This window comes from Haliotis rubra, unplaced genomic scaffold (assembly GCF_003918875.1).
Source record: "Haliotis rubra isolate DU_JTF1 unplaced genomic scaffold, ASM391887v1 Scf130, whole genome shotgun sequence".
Classification (NCBI taxonomy): Eukaryota; Metazoa; Mollusca; class Gastropoda; order Lepetellida; family Haliotidae; genus Haliotis; species Haliotis rubra.
Window position 1 is genome coordinate 1,474,966 of NW_025765226.1, and position 16,153 is coordinate 1,491,118.

General features: G+C 37.6%; 1 protein-coding gene across 4 annotated transcripts in view; it reads right to left on the minus strand.

Moving 5' to 3' along the window:
* Window positions 1-13,307, minus strand: part of LOC124267283 (hsp70-Hsp90 organizing protein 3-like) — a 51,306-nt gene extending 37,999 nt beyond the window's left edge. For all 4 annotated transcript variants that reach the window (XM_046702195.1, XM_046702196.1, XM_046702197.1 and 1 more), the window contains exons 1-2: window positions 13,154-13,307; window positions 8,298-8,389 (exon numbers count right to left, since the gene is read on the minus strand). In XM_046702195.1, the coding sequence (XP_046558151.1) occupies window positions 8,298-8,389; window positions 13,154-13,202 (141 nt within the window). In that variant the 5' untranslated portion in view covers window positions 13,203-13,307. The remainder of the gene's footprint in view (window positions 1-8,297; window positions 8,390-13,153) is intronic.
* Window positions 13,308-16,153: the final 2,846 nt, after the last annotated feature.

Consider the following 16,153-nt stretch of genomic DNA (forward strand, 5'->3'; position numbering starts at 1 on the left):
CATTTATATTTTACTTTTGTTAGCCAGCTTTCATATTCACAAGTGTAGAATGCAAATGTCAAATTTTCAAATGTAACTGACAAAGCAGTTATGCAGTAATTAATGAGATTCTGGTGAATGACTGTCAATGACGATTGACCAGTTACTCTGCACAGATGCAATGATCGATTGCCAATATTGCAGACAATGGAGAAAAAATTAACTGTTTGTTCAAAACGTTCAATCATTAATAAGGCCAAATAAAAAAATGTTGTGGTTCTGATTACAGCTCTTTAAAATTTAGGGTAGGTAGGTCGGAATTACTTCTCTTTTTTTCATCTTCCTTTAGAAGTGAAGTACAAACAAAATTATTTATTTAATCAAGCTTGTGTCCATCATGTCAACTTTCTCCATCAGAATGACCGATGTCCATCGGGGCTGGCAAAAAACAATGGTATCTGAACACTTATTTTATACATACCGCTTAAAAAAAATAGGGTTGGCACCAGAATTCAAGGGTCGGTCGGGTAATCGGAACCACAACATTTTTTTTAGGCCTAACTTCTATTCGTGACTGACACATATTGATTGACTTCTCCCTAGTATTATTCACTTAAAAATACCATTTGCAAGGTGGAAACAGGTGCTTGATAATACACACAGGAATATACACAAAATAGCAGTCTCTGATTATAACATATAGTGCATGAAAGACTGTGAAAAAACCCTGATAACTGGTCAATGCCAAATGGCAAAAATCACTGACACCAAGCTAATTGGCAAATGACTGAACTGAAGACAAATTAATATAGCAACATCAAACAGTTTACTCCCATAACGCAGACCTCCCAAAACGAAGCCCTTCCAAAATGCAGATAAAAATAGCACACTAATTAATTGGACCATGTTGGTCACCCCTAATTAAAATTGGCTTGGTCCACACTTTGATAAAATATGGAGAACAACAAGGGACTAACTGAACATGCTTGTCTAACACCAGTGGAACAATCAAAATATTTTTCCATGGATACGTAACATTTCTTAAAAGAAGATAAAGTAATTTATATCGGTTAACCATATCGAACGCTTTCTTGAAAACCACGAAAGCACAGTAGAATCTGCCTTTTCTTCGAGCTATGTGCTTTTGAACAATAGATTAAAGAATAACTTACACAAAGTGTTCAATAACGATATGCCCCTATAGTTACTAGGTTCATTATTACTTTCCTTTTTATACATACCGGTAGATATCATAATAGAAGTAGTCCATGCAGCTGGGAAATGACCTTTACATAATATTTGTGAAAACAATAAAGCAAGGTAGGGTGCAATCATATCCTTAATGTTCTTTAAAAATTCTGTTGGAATACCATCGTCTCCTGTTGACTTATTTAGTTTAGCATCGTCTATTGCAGATATAACATGTTTTGTGAATACAAGCATATTTTAATCAGTTAATGTTTACCTTCCCTTTGATAAGATATTCCAAAAAATTAATATAACCAAACTGCACACACTGCAGATTGTACAAGTTCACAAGAATCTGCAAGTGCAAAAGTAAAAACTAAATGCTGTATCCAATTACAACCCATGAAAAGCATTGGCCTTATTTTAATATTGCTTATCTGTATCAAAATTCAACTGTGTGGATTTCTTGACATAACCCTGATTATTATTCATATAAACACTAATGAAGACTGGTGGGCTCCTCAGACTCAAGAGTCAGCTTATCTCAAGGACCCTGTTAACATCATGCACTCTTTAAACTTAAGTGGATATCGGGCATGTAATAAAATAGCACTTTAATGTATCATTAATGTATGTATAGACGCCAACCTTAATTGAAGCTTTGGAGTAGTGTAAAAAGTATGAGTACCATAATACAGGTTTTCGCTTCAAGGACTAGAGGAGTGAGTGAGTGAGCGAGTTTGGTTTTACGCCGCTTTTAGCAATATTCCAGCACACAGTGGGGTACACCAGAAATGGGCTTCACACATTTTGCCTATGTGGGGAATCGAAACCGGGTCTTCGGTATGACGAGCGAACACTTTGACCACTAGGCTACCCACCACCCCAAGGACTAGAGGAATACACAGATACACATGAAGAGAATCTTACAGCAAGCCACCTCAGACAGCATCACTATTTGAAACAAGACAAAAAATGTGAAGAAGGCTCACTAATACCACTGACCATGACTCCTAACTTCTGCAGTACAATTAATAATGATTATTCTTGACAAAAATATAAGATCTGTATCAAACTTTCCGCTGCACCTTTCCTATAAACAAACAAACCAATACCCAAATCTTAAAACTGTCCATAAAATGACTGTAAAGTTATTGCTTGAACTAGAGAACTGTGATAATTCTTGATAAATTAAAATTACTGTGCACTGCATCTATCGAATAGATATGGAGGGTGATCCCCCAAGTTTAATACAATATGTTCACATGTGTTCAGTTTATTGGTTGTAGAAAAAATTCTGAAAATATATAAAATGTTGCAACTCTTAAACATTGCATTGCATCTCTCCGTTTGATATAGAAACTGTTTTATAAATTTGATCTATTTTTAGTTCATATTTGTACATTTCTGTAATTCTTAAAACAATTAAAATAGCAAAAACGATGCACCTCTCCTTCAGACGAAAAAGGTGGTTCTCAAATTTGAATAGAATCTAAAACTAGTTTTCAAGCTATTGGTGACAAAAATGGGCACTGGAAAACCATGTGGAAGTTGTCAGGTATACTGTATTATTTCTGATCTTGATCTCAAATTTATTTTTATACAGGTAAATACTTCAAGAAAAATTGCTAAAAGTATAAAGATAACTGTAATAGAGTAACAATTGGGTCAAAAGTGCAATTATTTTGCCAAAACATTGATGGTTGATTCCTCTGTGTGTAGCATGTAAATGAGATGATTTTTGTATTCAGCAGTATGGCTGCATATGAAGCTTTAACCTCACACATCATAGATGAGCAATTATCAACAAAATTGACATCTGACACATGACGCCTCTTTTATTCATACACAGAATATCATATATTTATTTATATTTTACTGTATGTCTTCACGGCCTGCTTTTAGAATTCAGCACCATGAACTTTCCAAAAAACATCACACTACCTCAGGTAGTTATTTGTGAAACTTTGTTTACAAATACACTAGTGAAACAATGTCCTGTGAGGTCATAGTGAGTGAGTGAGTTTAGTTTTACGCCGCACTCAGCAATATTCCACCTATATGGCGGCGGTCTGTAAATAATTGAGTCTGGACCAGACAATCCAGTGATCAACAACATGAGCACTGATCTGCGCAATTGGGAACCGATGACGTGTCAACCAAGTCAGCGAGTCTGACCACCCGATCCCGTTAGTCGCCTCTTACGACAAGCATGGGTTACTGAAGATCAACATTGTAACCTGGACCTTCACGGGTTCTGTGAGGTCAGAAATTTGCAGGGTTTTCAAGTGTGCCTGAGCTCCTCCCATAGTCTCTATATATATTGTCATTGAGTAAGGCCAGTGATGATGGGAGTCAATATTTCTGTAATAATAGAGCAGGTTGTGGCGATGTTTATAGCAAGCGTCAGTTTATGACAGCCCTTTTATTTTAAATATATTTTATATTTCACTTTCAACTTATGGGACTAAATGGACAATAAATGGAAACTAATGTACATATATATATTTTAATATCATTCATTAATTTGCATCATTACACAGGAATGGAGTATATCAAGTATATTTATCAAAGCATGGGAATTTTTTGTAATAAATTAGTTAGATCTTTAGGCTCCTGCGCCTAGATTTTCAAAGCTCTTTTAGCTCTAAGATATTCGTAAGTGCCATACATAAACATTAACTTACGAGTATCTTAGCGCTAAGAGAGCTTCGAAAATCTAGGCCCTGGTTTGTAATGAAAACATCAAGAAAGACAAGTGCTGGTAATTGACGGGGATTGTTCCCCCTCTCGTGTATTTTAAAGGAAGGGAGCCAAGGCTTTTTGGGGGTATGTTAGTAATTTTTTGGCTTTCACATATTTTATACTTTTTTCACACAAACATGTCAAAAGAATACTATGAAAATTTGGGTTAATGGAAATTGTCAAAGAACTTGCATTTACACCACTTTCACAGACTAAATGTGTTCAGTAATAATTCAACAGCTGATTTTCCATGGCATCACCAGACATGCTCATGCCTACTGCTTGGTCAAATCCGCATTATCCTGACAGTGTTCTTTCACTACAATACTTTTCAATCACAAAATCACCCAATGATTATTTTCAAAAGTATGTGTTATTCATGCATACCGTAATATGATACAAGATGACTGATGTCAACTGATGTTTTCATTTTACGATCTACCATTCCAAAACATTCGCTATCTGGTAGATTATAGAATAGGAAAAGTGCACCAAATGGCACCGAGATCATTCGTAAATTGTCCATAGATACAACCATATCATGGCGGGGGACACCAGAAATGCTTTTCACACATTGTGCCCATGTGGGGAATCGAAACCTGGTCTTTCGGCGCGACAAGCGAACTCCGTAACCACTAGGCTATTCCACCACCCCCAGTGCACAGGAAATTGTGCTACATTCAAAAGGTGTGCATATGTTTTTTCCCTAAAGGAATGAGACAAACAAGCTTGTTTGGGCCTCACAACACATTTTTCAAAACATCCTGTGGAAAATTACATATTTGTGTGTGAAACCAAAAGCATTTTTTCTGAAACAGCGAATGTTTGAAAAAATCATCTGCTTTTAGCCATGCTTATTGGAGCACATATATATAGCATGACTGAAGGAGTGGATAGTCATGTTTTATTCATGTTTATCAGCACACCATGTGGCTGACACTATCATTCAATCAATAAGCTACAAATATGTGTTACCTGCATAGGTGTCAGAGTTTCATCAGGGCTCCAGATAACTTTTGGGGGTGCGAGTGTACTTACACATCATATTGCAAGGGGAGGTGTACTGAGAATTTTGAAGGAGTACTGACATGTTTTTGTGTGAGCGAATTGGTGATGTGGTTTGTCTGGACGATTCATCGATCACTATTTGCAACCATGTATTTGTATTTGAAGACGCGTGAGAAATAACTGAGCGACCGTGTGATGCGCGAAATGTCAGGTCCGACTGGATATAAATAGGAACAGTGGAGTTTCTAGCCAATCGAAAAATAGTGACGCATATCCTTGCATGGCAACGCAAGTGATTCCTACTGTCGGGGTTTCCTCATGTGTCAAATCTTGTTTCGCAAAAGAAACTTGACAAGTATTTATCCGAAATAGATTTCCATTTGCAGGATACACACGGAAATTAAATGTTAGACGTACAAAGGTATTTATGCGCGTACACGATACGCTTGAAATCTTATATTATGTCGTACTTATTTTTTGAGGCGTACATTACACCTGTACGCCCCTTATCTGTAGCCCTGTTCATTATACTAACAAACACAGCCTGGGCTCAGGTCTCCTAACTGAAATAGTCAGGTCACAATGACCTTGTCCTATACTGATTGAATGGCCTTCTTAGGCATCAATAGTTCCTGTTATTTTTAGTTAAAAATATCATATACCTTGCGAAACTGTAACACAGAAAACAAAATAAGGACAACAAAATATTACATTATCCCTATTTCTCACTGATTACAAAAACTAATAGAACTTGTTTCCAGATAGACTATTGCTTAGTCTCTGAACGTATATAATTTTGATAGACACAAACAATTCCCTTTAAATTGAAAAGCCCCAGTGAGATGTGAGACTCAGATCCTGAACCGGAGGAGTGAGTGAGTGAGTTTAGGTTTACGCTGCACTCAGCAATATTCCACCTATATGGCGGCTGTCTGTAAATAATCGAGTCTGGACCAGACAATCCAGTGATCAACAGCATGAGCATCGATCTGCGCAATTGGGAACCGATTACATGTGTCAACCAAGTCAGCAAGCCTGACCATCCGATCCATTTAGTCGCCTCTTACGACAAGCATGGGTTACTGAAGATCAATATTCTAACCCGGACCTTCACGGGTCCTGAACCGGAGGAAATCTGGACTTGCTTCATTTAGGGCTTTACCATTGCAGGGAGGGCAAGGCAGAAGGGAAAATAATGACAAGTATGGTAATACATGGTAGGCATGGTAAATAGATGAAATAAAACAAGAAGACAAAGTCATCAATATCCCCCGCAAAGGCAAAATACTCTTCATGATTACGTCTACGAGTAATGATTATGTCAAATATTTAGGTGTGTATAAAGAAAAGTGGAAGGAGAGTATTGAAAGGTTTTTAAAGTTCTGCTCCAGAAAGGAGCACTATCACCAATTTCAGTCTATGTCAAATATGTTGCCATGGAAATGCCAAAAATATTTTATTCAGATCTTTGTATGCGCCAAGTTTGGTGAAGAATTAGGGAACGGTTTTAGAGTTCAGCTCCGGAAAAGAGAACAACCACCAATTTCAGGCTAAGTCAAAAGTGTTGCCACGGAAAAGACAAAAATATTTTATTCAGAATTCCAAAACTACCAAAAGGCACCAGTACACCAACAGACCAATCTATGTGCCAAGTTTGGTGAAGAAATAGTGAACGGTTTTAGAGTTCTGCTCCGGAAAAGAGCACTACCACTAATTTCAGGCTAAGTCGAACTTGTTGCCATGGAAACGCCAAAAATGTTTTAGTCAGAATTCCAAAACTACCAAAAGGCACCATTACACCACCAGATCTATCTATGTGCCAAGTTTGGTGAAGAAATATTGAACGGTTTTAGAGTTCTGCTCCGGAAAAGACAAATGTGCACAGACGGAGTCCATTTTAATACCCCCCGCAAAACGCGTTACGGGGGGAAAAAATATACTTGGTCATATTTCATTTCACAGTAGCCATGTGTCCACATTATAACAACTCTGTAAAAATTCTTTGGGCACATGGGGTTTTAGGGTAATTGTATAGGAAATTCATTTATCTAAAAGTTTGTCTACAATAGCTCATGACAATTCAGTTTTGATATATGTGTTCTACACATTACCAATATGGTATTTGTTAAGGTTTACTTTAATGAAAACCCTAAATTCATAAATCTTGTTGGAAAATGTTTCACAATTATGAAAGGAAGATGATGAAAATTCTACCACGTTTATTCCACAGGTATCCAAAGGTGTAAATGAACTCAGTGTGGTAGGTAACCGCATATGAGCGACTTTTAGTTTTACACTGCTCTTAGCAATATTCCAGCAATATCACAGCAGGGGACACCAGAAATGGGCTTCAAACATTGTACCCATGTGGGGATTCGAACCCGGGTCTTCAGCGTGACGAGCGGACGCTTTCACCACTAGGCTACCACACCGCCCCTAACCACATACAAGAAAATATGTCCCTATAATGAGAGAAAGTGACACTGAAACAACATGTACGCCTGGAATGCAGCCTGGCCTGCAACAGCTGACCTCAGGCAGCAAAATATTTCTTTTCTTCTGAATATGTTTGAGTTGATCTAACATGCTGAATAACTTTCTTTTGGCCATTGCAAGTTTTATACAACTTAAAGTTGAATTAACAATGTAATTTTGTTAAAGTCTGAGACTTATGAAAAACCATGGTAACAGAATACAAAGCGCATCAAATCCAGTCTTACTCTACTTTATCTTAAAATTCCAACATAAATGTTAGCTGTTCAGTTTTAGTTGTTTTAAATACTGAAATGCCTGCCTCTTGTTAGAGAAGCTCCCTTCTCATGGCAGGTGCCTGGGTGCCAGTTCGTTAGAAGTTTTAGCACGGCAACCATACGGCCTGAATAGGCTGAGGCTCATTTACTGCAGAGATAGCATGTTTATCAAATTCAGCATGCAAAGAATGTCATCGTATTACAGTTAAAAATACCATGTAGGTGTAAAACAGTAAATGAATGGAAACCAGTATTCGTCATATTGATTCAAACATGCCTGTGTTGATTAAACATTAGGGAAAATTGTTTTATTGTACATTTATGGGTTTTTTAATTTTTTAATAAAGACACGATGATGTGTTGCTGATGTGTTGACACCTCACATAAAAATTTCATTGTTTCCATTATTGATGAGTTTCCTTGACAATTACAAGACAGAATATCTGGGTAAGAAGTGAAATGTTTTATCAGTTGGCTTTCCAGGCATACAAATATCATATTGGGGCCGTCTGAAGTATATCCTGCATTGCCAAACATGATCTAGAAATACAGTTTTCATAAAAAATACTATTTTCATACAAAAATACTTTTTATAAAGAAATATTATTTTGATAAAGGAATACAAACCCTGACTGCATCAGCTGAATTGCCATGTTTCTCAGGATGCCATTTAAGAGCCAGTCGCTTGTAGCTTGTCCTGATAGAATCCTGGTCAGCCACTGATTGACAAACATATGAACAAACATATTAAAACATACAGCCATCATAAACAAACAAAACAATACCATACATGGATATATTAACATCGTAAACAAACATGTCATCATCACCAACATAATACAAACATAGCAACATGATCAACAAGACCAAAAATCGAATTTTAATTGAAAATATTTATATAAAATTGTAATGTGCAGGGGTGAATGAGTGCCAGTGAAAAGCACAAGCATAACCAACCAAGTATCATAAGACAAGGATCTAATAATAAACTCGAAGATGTTGTGTTCCACATAATAAAGAAACTGACATTCACAAACATTCCGACCCGTGAAGATCCAGGTTAGAACTGAACTTCAGTAACCCATGCCTGTTGTATGAGGCGACTAACGGGATCGGTTGACTGGGTTGACAGTGACACATGTCATTGTATCCGAATTGTGTAGATCGATGTTCATGCTGTTGATCCCTGGATTGTTTGGTCCAGACTTGATTACTTACAGACCGCCGCCATATAGCTGGGACATTGCTGAGTGCAGTAAAACCAAACTCACTCACTCATAAACATTCCCCTAAACATATCACTTATAAATGCCTTTCACATGATTACCATGGTAAAGTCGGGATTTGATCAGCCAATCTCATATCATAATAATGTACAGGCATCCCTCGCCATAACGCGGGTCTTGGGGTCCATGGATGACCCCCCGCGTTATTAGACACCCGCGTTATAAGTAACGATTACATAACGAGGAACAAAGGCCAAGTAAAATCGTATTTTCCATGGACATAACAAAACTGCTATTTCGTGTATTGTGCCCAGTCAAAACTATATCGTACTGTTGGAGGTGAAAAAAAACAAAACTTTGTAAATAAAAAATAGATGTATGTACATGAAACTTGCAATCAAACATCACAAGACATATTATAAGACATTCATGCAATAATGTCATTTATTACCCACGTGGTCAACGTATGGGTACTTGCATACTGATCTTGTACGTCACACGAGTGTCGTATCGCGTTGACCTGTGTCGTAATGACTTGACCTGAGATTCTAACGATTTGATTGGATAACCGATGATCTCTCAATTAGGTCACATTGTGACAAAACTACTTTTTCATTCATGACAAACACGTGAATTCATTCATTCTACAGCTTAAATGCATTGTGGGAATGTAAACATTGCGAATGTTGCCGTATCGCTGTTTAATTGTGAGTCGAACTGAGACATACTATCCATCAGACATAAACGCAATGTTTCCACCATTGATGTTAACCGAGTGAAGCAACTGCAAACTAAGAAATGGGGTGCTACGGAGTAGTTTATTGTAGGAGGCTGTATGAGGTGATCACAACTGACATGCATCGTGATGTCGGTTACGAAGGGGACAGACGTAGTGATGTCATTACAGTGTGACGTCATGCAAAAAGTGTACTAGAACAAAATTCTTCCGCAACCTCTTTCTGAAACCGGTTTCGGTTTGAAACCATAAAAATAACAAAAATACGCTATTTTGTCAATTTAATGCATGTAAAAGTGGGTAATAAAAAAATACCACACTCGGTCTCATAACATATGAATTATACGAAACTCGTGACCTTCCTATGGTGTCTGACCTCGCTTTCGCTCGGTCAGAGACCATAGGAATGACACTTGTTTCGTATAATTCGTATGTAATGAGACCTCGTGTAGTATTCTATATTTAATTTAATGCATGTGTTGTAAAAAAGTATTTAACTGAAATTGAAAAATAGAGAAGTTCTATAGTATTGGTAAAGACTAACCTCTTTACCAAATACAGATCAATGTTAGAAACTAAGAATGAAAATCAAGGGCCCTTGTCATAAGCAGTAAAACCAATATATTAACAATACTCAAGGATGAAGAAATACACCTAGATTAAATCATATACAATGGCTGTTTATGTCAAGGATCACAGTTTCTAACAGAGCAGATATTATACATCTTTCATCAAGCAACAAGTTTCACACCACAAGGACACACTGTTCACTGATAACTCAACCAGACATCTGCTGCAAAATTCCCTGCACATTTCAATAATCCTAACCATGCCTATTTATAAATATTGATCAGTCACGAGCATATGTATCATAATCAACTTATACTGACTGACTGAGTTTGGTTTTACACGCCGCTTTTAGCAATATTCCAGCAACATCACGGCGGGGGACACCAGAAATGGGCTTCACACATTGTACCCATGTGGGGATTCGAACCCGGGTCTTCCGCGTGACGAGATAATCAACTTATAAATCAGGTACAAACTTCATAGTAAGGAGCACACATATCCAGTTGAGGTTTCAGTTGCTTCTGGTCATTGAAATATCATGGTAATTTCAAATGACTAAAACTGTTAGTCTTATACTACCAGGTCACGACGACTTATTTCTGTTCCTGTTGTTATGTTATTACACTGCAAACCTACAAAGATGGTACATCACAACAGCATGCATTTTATCTGCCCTCTGGTAGATATTGTGATATCCAATACAGGGGAGTGTCATTAGCGCCAAATTGTTAAGTTTGAATACAGTTTGGCGCGCTAAAACTGGCAAGGTTGCTAATGTAGCATTTAACTATAATCACCCATTCATCTGAATGCCATTGCATTGTATGAAGAAGTGATTACCATGACAGACCTTTGAAAAATGGTTTGCATCACTGACTTAAATAAGTTAAGCCTAACTTTTTAGCTGTCCTTGGATGATTATCCTACAATTAAAAACCTCTTATCAGTGGAGATAAGAAATGTTCAAATTGGTTTGCTCAGGTGAGGTGAAATTGGGTTTAACGTCGTGCTTGAGAATATTTCGCTCATATGACGATGTGCATGTGTGTGTATGTGGATGTGCGGCTGCTTGTACTAGCCCAGACTTAAGCTGGTTTTATACTATAGTGCTAGCCCACTGAGATACCATGCCTCAGTGAAGCATGAATACCACTCAGACAGATTATACTGACTCCGAGCCGACCAGTCCTTGTTGTACCCATTAATGCCGAGCGCCAGGCAGGGACCAACCAGACTGGGACCAACAAGTACCATATTTTAACGCGGTTTGGATCAAACCCGCGACCTTCCGCTCTCCGGACGGACGCTCTAAGTTCTAACCACTACACTACGGAGACGGTCGGTTTGATCAAACAGAAGACACTTCATTGCCGTGATTAAGTCTTAGCCTTCTTTTTATCATGTCTATGTAAAAAGTACCAATACCTTAGACATCTAGGTAAAACTGACTGACTGAGTTTAGTTTTACGCTGCTTTAACTGGTTTTAGCAATATTCCAGCAATATCATGGCGAGGGACACCAGAAATGTATCTAGGTAAAAAGATAAGACACCTAGCAATTGCATGCTGGTCGTAAGATGCGGCCATATACACAGGGTGTTCTGTTGTGTTCATCATGTGTGGTGTCCATCACATGGTTGATTGCAGGTCATTGTACCCGAACAAATTCTACCTCACAATACTGGATTATCTGTCCACACTTGATTATTTGGAGGTCACAATTGTGCAACATAGAGTTGGCATATTGCTGAGAGTGCCTTTAACATGTTTAAACAACCAAAAGTACATATGCCATATGTCCATATTCATGATATTTGCAACAAAAATCAACTAATCATCATTGCTATCTTAGATGAAACTGCATTTGTACTTCATTGTCTTCATTTGTCCTAAAAACACCTTTCACTCTGATTACTGGCCCATAAAAAATATTGTTTAACAGAGAAGCAAAAAAAAAAATATGACTGCACGTTTGATATATACAAAAATGTTTGGCTAAAGAGCAACTGAACCCTTACAACATATTTCGTTTCTTTGCATGTTTCCTTTGTTTCTTGATCAAAGATAAAGTTGCATTCCATAAGCCTTTACAAACAGGACCCATATAATGTTCAAATTCTCAAAACAGAAAGTAAAAGTTCACACTTTAACTGGAATAGACATATGACTTCCTAATCTTATCAATCTTTTTACTGTACTCATGAAAGCAAATTGTCTTAACACACAAGCATAAGGAACAAGACAGAGTTTCTATATATGCTAGGCTAGAAGAATGCAAAGCCTTTATGTTAGTAGCCTCACCATGTGGCCAGGCTTTTGTAAACCTATTATCACTATAAGATTTTAAAGGACATGATTATATGCCCAAACATGTTTATTTCTTCCTCTGACCAAAAGAGACTAATAACTATTTAGAAAATCTGTCAGCGTTTATAATTAGACACTGACGATACTCAGATAATCTAGCATGGTAACTGTGGATAAAAATAAAGCTTAGGCTACCACGACGAAATATCCCACATTTCACACTGACCTGGATGTATCATACTGTGACAGTTACAGACAAATAACAGAAATTACTGGGTTAATTCAAACACTGGATTCTGAACTACACATCTGTTTAAATAAATTGACCCTACAAAGATTTAGTTGACAGTGTGATCGGGAAAACCAGGAAAACTTGCTAACGTTATCTCGTACCTTGTGGTGCCATTACCGACACAGAGACAGAATATACTGTTGTCGGTTTCTTAATATAGGAGGACAAACGTCACTTTACTCATCACATAATTAAAGAAAACTACATAATTTCATACATATTCTCACTATGTTGTTATCTCAACAAACACTCAACTATTACATTGCAATATTGGCGGGGATTCCCGTAATTTTGACAACGTTGACAGATTCCGCTTCAAACATACTGGTTTTGAAACAGCGTATGTGCTTACCAACAGGTAATTCCAGTAGCTCAAATGCCTCGACTTTAGAAAGAACCATATTTCAATAGCGTCAAAATTTCTTTTACTTCATAAACACATCAAGTAATATCCAATGAAACTGTCAACAATCACCAATTCCTTTGGCAGGTGGCCGCCATATTGGTTCATGGGCAATGGTCACGTGATATAAAAGGATTTTCTCGCGAGAACAAATGGGATCAAAACATTAACACGTGCGTTCAAGGGACGATTGTGACGGAGCGAGAACAGTCGAGAACCACGCTATTTCGTCACATAATTTATTCCTATTTGACACTTGGTATTTTGGTTTTTACAGCGTCACAATAACCTTATGACCTAGTTACTTATATCAATTATTATGACATTTGAGAATATGCTATTAATGTATTTCGATATTTTCATTAATTCAGTGATTTTATTAAGAGGAAAGGTGGCAGATATTACATTTTATTCACGTATCTGAACATTTTAACATACTTAGATTATGATATGAGTTGTGTTTTCAATTACTGTGTTTAAATATGTATGTTCTCCTTTTAGGTCGGATTTGCAAGTGATGAAATTCTTCAAAGGCATTTAGAAGTTAGTGTAGTATTACAGTTGTAATACAAGACAAATCTTATGGATAACATCGTCTTGATTTATTTTTCACAACGTTTCTGGGCTAGTTCTTGCCCCTTCTTTCAGGTGGATGTAGAAGAGGGACAAGAACGAGCCCAGAAACGCTGTGAAAAAAATAAATCAAGAGGTTGATATCCATAAGATTTGTCTTGTATTTACAAGTGATGCTAGAAAGAACATACACCCAAACGTTTAGGCAGGGCTTACATTACGTCCGTTTTTTTAACGCATGCGTTATGCGTTGCGTTTTTGCTCTTACACTATATGCGTGAATATGCGTTTTGAACATGCGTTAGATGGCGGCCATAGCTGTGATGAGTATGGTGTTGGAGGAAGAGGAGGAATTCGAAGAAGAGGAGGAATTAATCACAACCACAACAGTTATGTAAATAGTATTATATGGTATATTACTTAATATTTATGACATAGTTTAAGTCATATACAAACAGATAAAGCATTCTGGAGTGATAAGTCATCCAATTACGAGGATTACATGTTACATTGGCTTGTTTCGTTCAAGAAATTACAAAATCAACTCACCGGAACTACTCACGTGTTGGCAAAATACCTTGTTAAAATGGCGTCATCAAGGGAATTCCCTCTGCGTTTCAATTTGCGTTGCGTCAAAAATACTGTCAGACCTATTTTCAACGCAGCGCAGCGCAACGCACCCAAAAAACGGACGTAGTGTAAGGTATAAATGATAAAATAACTGACTTGCGTTTTTTTGACGTAACGCACGACGCAACGCAAGAAAAAACGGACGTAATGTAAGCCCTGCAATACAATAACAATGTCAAGATCCATTCGCCGAAAATGCTCCCAGCAACACCTTTACGGCCACTTTCTATAAATAACACGCATAATTATAAGGTTTGCTGAGAATAGCAGTACTCGCAATGGGTAGTATTGTTGTATGATATACGACAGTATTCGTTATTTCAGGTGTATAGAAGGCCCATTAACTCTATATAATACCCATTCAGCTATATCGCTGGCGTCTTGGATCAGGGTAATCTGTAGATAGACATTTGGAGAAGCTTCTCCTATTCCCTCAGGCTTAGTCCAGCTATTGTAACCAGCAGTTTCGCTACATTACACATTGAAGTGTCTTGAAGAACGTACAGACAGAAAAGTGTTGAAATGACGGTTTGTACCAATTCTTGTTCATCGAGGAAAACATACACAGGACTTGGAAATTAGATAGACGACGGAAAGTATGTGATGTTTGGAAGGATGTATAGTTGTCATCGATTATGCTCCCATATGTATATGTCACTCCACGAAAGATGGAGGGGACATGGCGAAAACTTGAAAGCTTCTTAGTAAAGCGGGAAGGTGGGGGGTAGCCTAGTGGTTAAAGCGTTCGCTCGTCACGCCGATGGTCCGGGTTCGATTCCCCACATGGGCATAATGTTAGAAGCCAATTCCTGGTGTTCCCCGACGTGATATTGCTGGAACATTACTAAAGCGGCGTAAAACACAACTCACTCACTCTTATACAACAGTGCAATGACTGACTGACTGACTGAGTTTAGTTTTACGCCGCTTTTAGCAATATTCCAGCAATATCACGGCGGGGGACACCAGAAATGGGCTTAACACATTGTGCCCATGTGGGGAATCGAACCCGGGTCTTCGGCGTGACGAGCCAACGCTTTAACCACTAGGCTACCCCACCGCCCCTATAGTGCAATGGCTTGTGGTGGGAATTATTAATTTCATGTATAAAACAGCCTGATATATAGTACCAGAAATAATTTTTTTTTTTTAAATCATAAATCTGTAAGAGAAGAAATAAAAAGGAACTCAGAACAATATACAATGCTTATTATTTCATGGCCGGGGCAATCTAGACTTATCAAATCAACTAAAGCTGAACTGAACTCCTTTTGTAAAATATTCTCTTCAATGTGGGAGACAGACACGTATAGAATTAAGTATATGGTAAAGAAGAACAAACGGATATAGTAATTCCTTGAAAAGGAAACCACTCGCAGATAACGTGTTATCACATGGATAGGAGCATAATGTGGCTTTGTATAGGCGTAATTATTGCCTATTGTCCATTGAAAGCTATATCATTTGTCAGATTAAAACGTACATGTATCACCCCCTGTGTAGCTAATGTTACTAGAAATATATAAAAAGTTAACATTATAACCTCGCTTATCACTAGAGAGACCATCTCAACATGCGATTATAATTTTCCTTCTTGAGTCATCTTTTGTATAGAAAGCAGATAATTAGTATAAGAGGAACGAGACTGTATTTACTGAGAGCATGCAATGGGTTATTTGTAGGGCTGCGCAATATAACCGGTTTACCGGAATTTACCGGTTCAGACATGAAAACGATACGTATTGC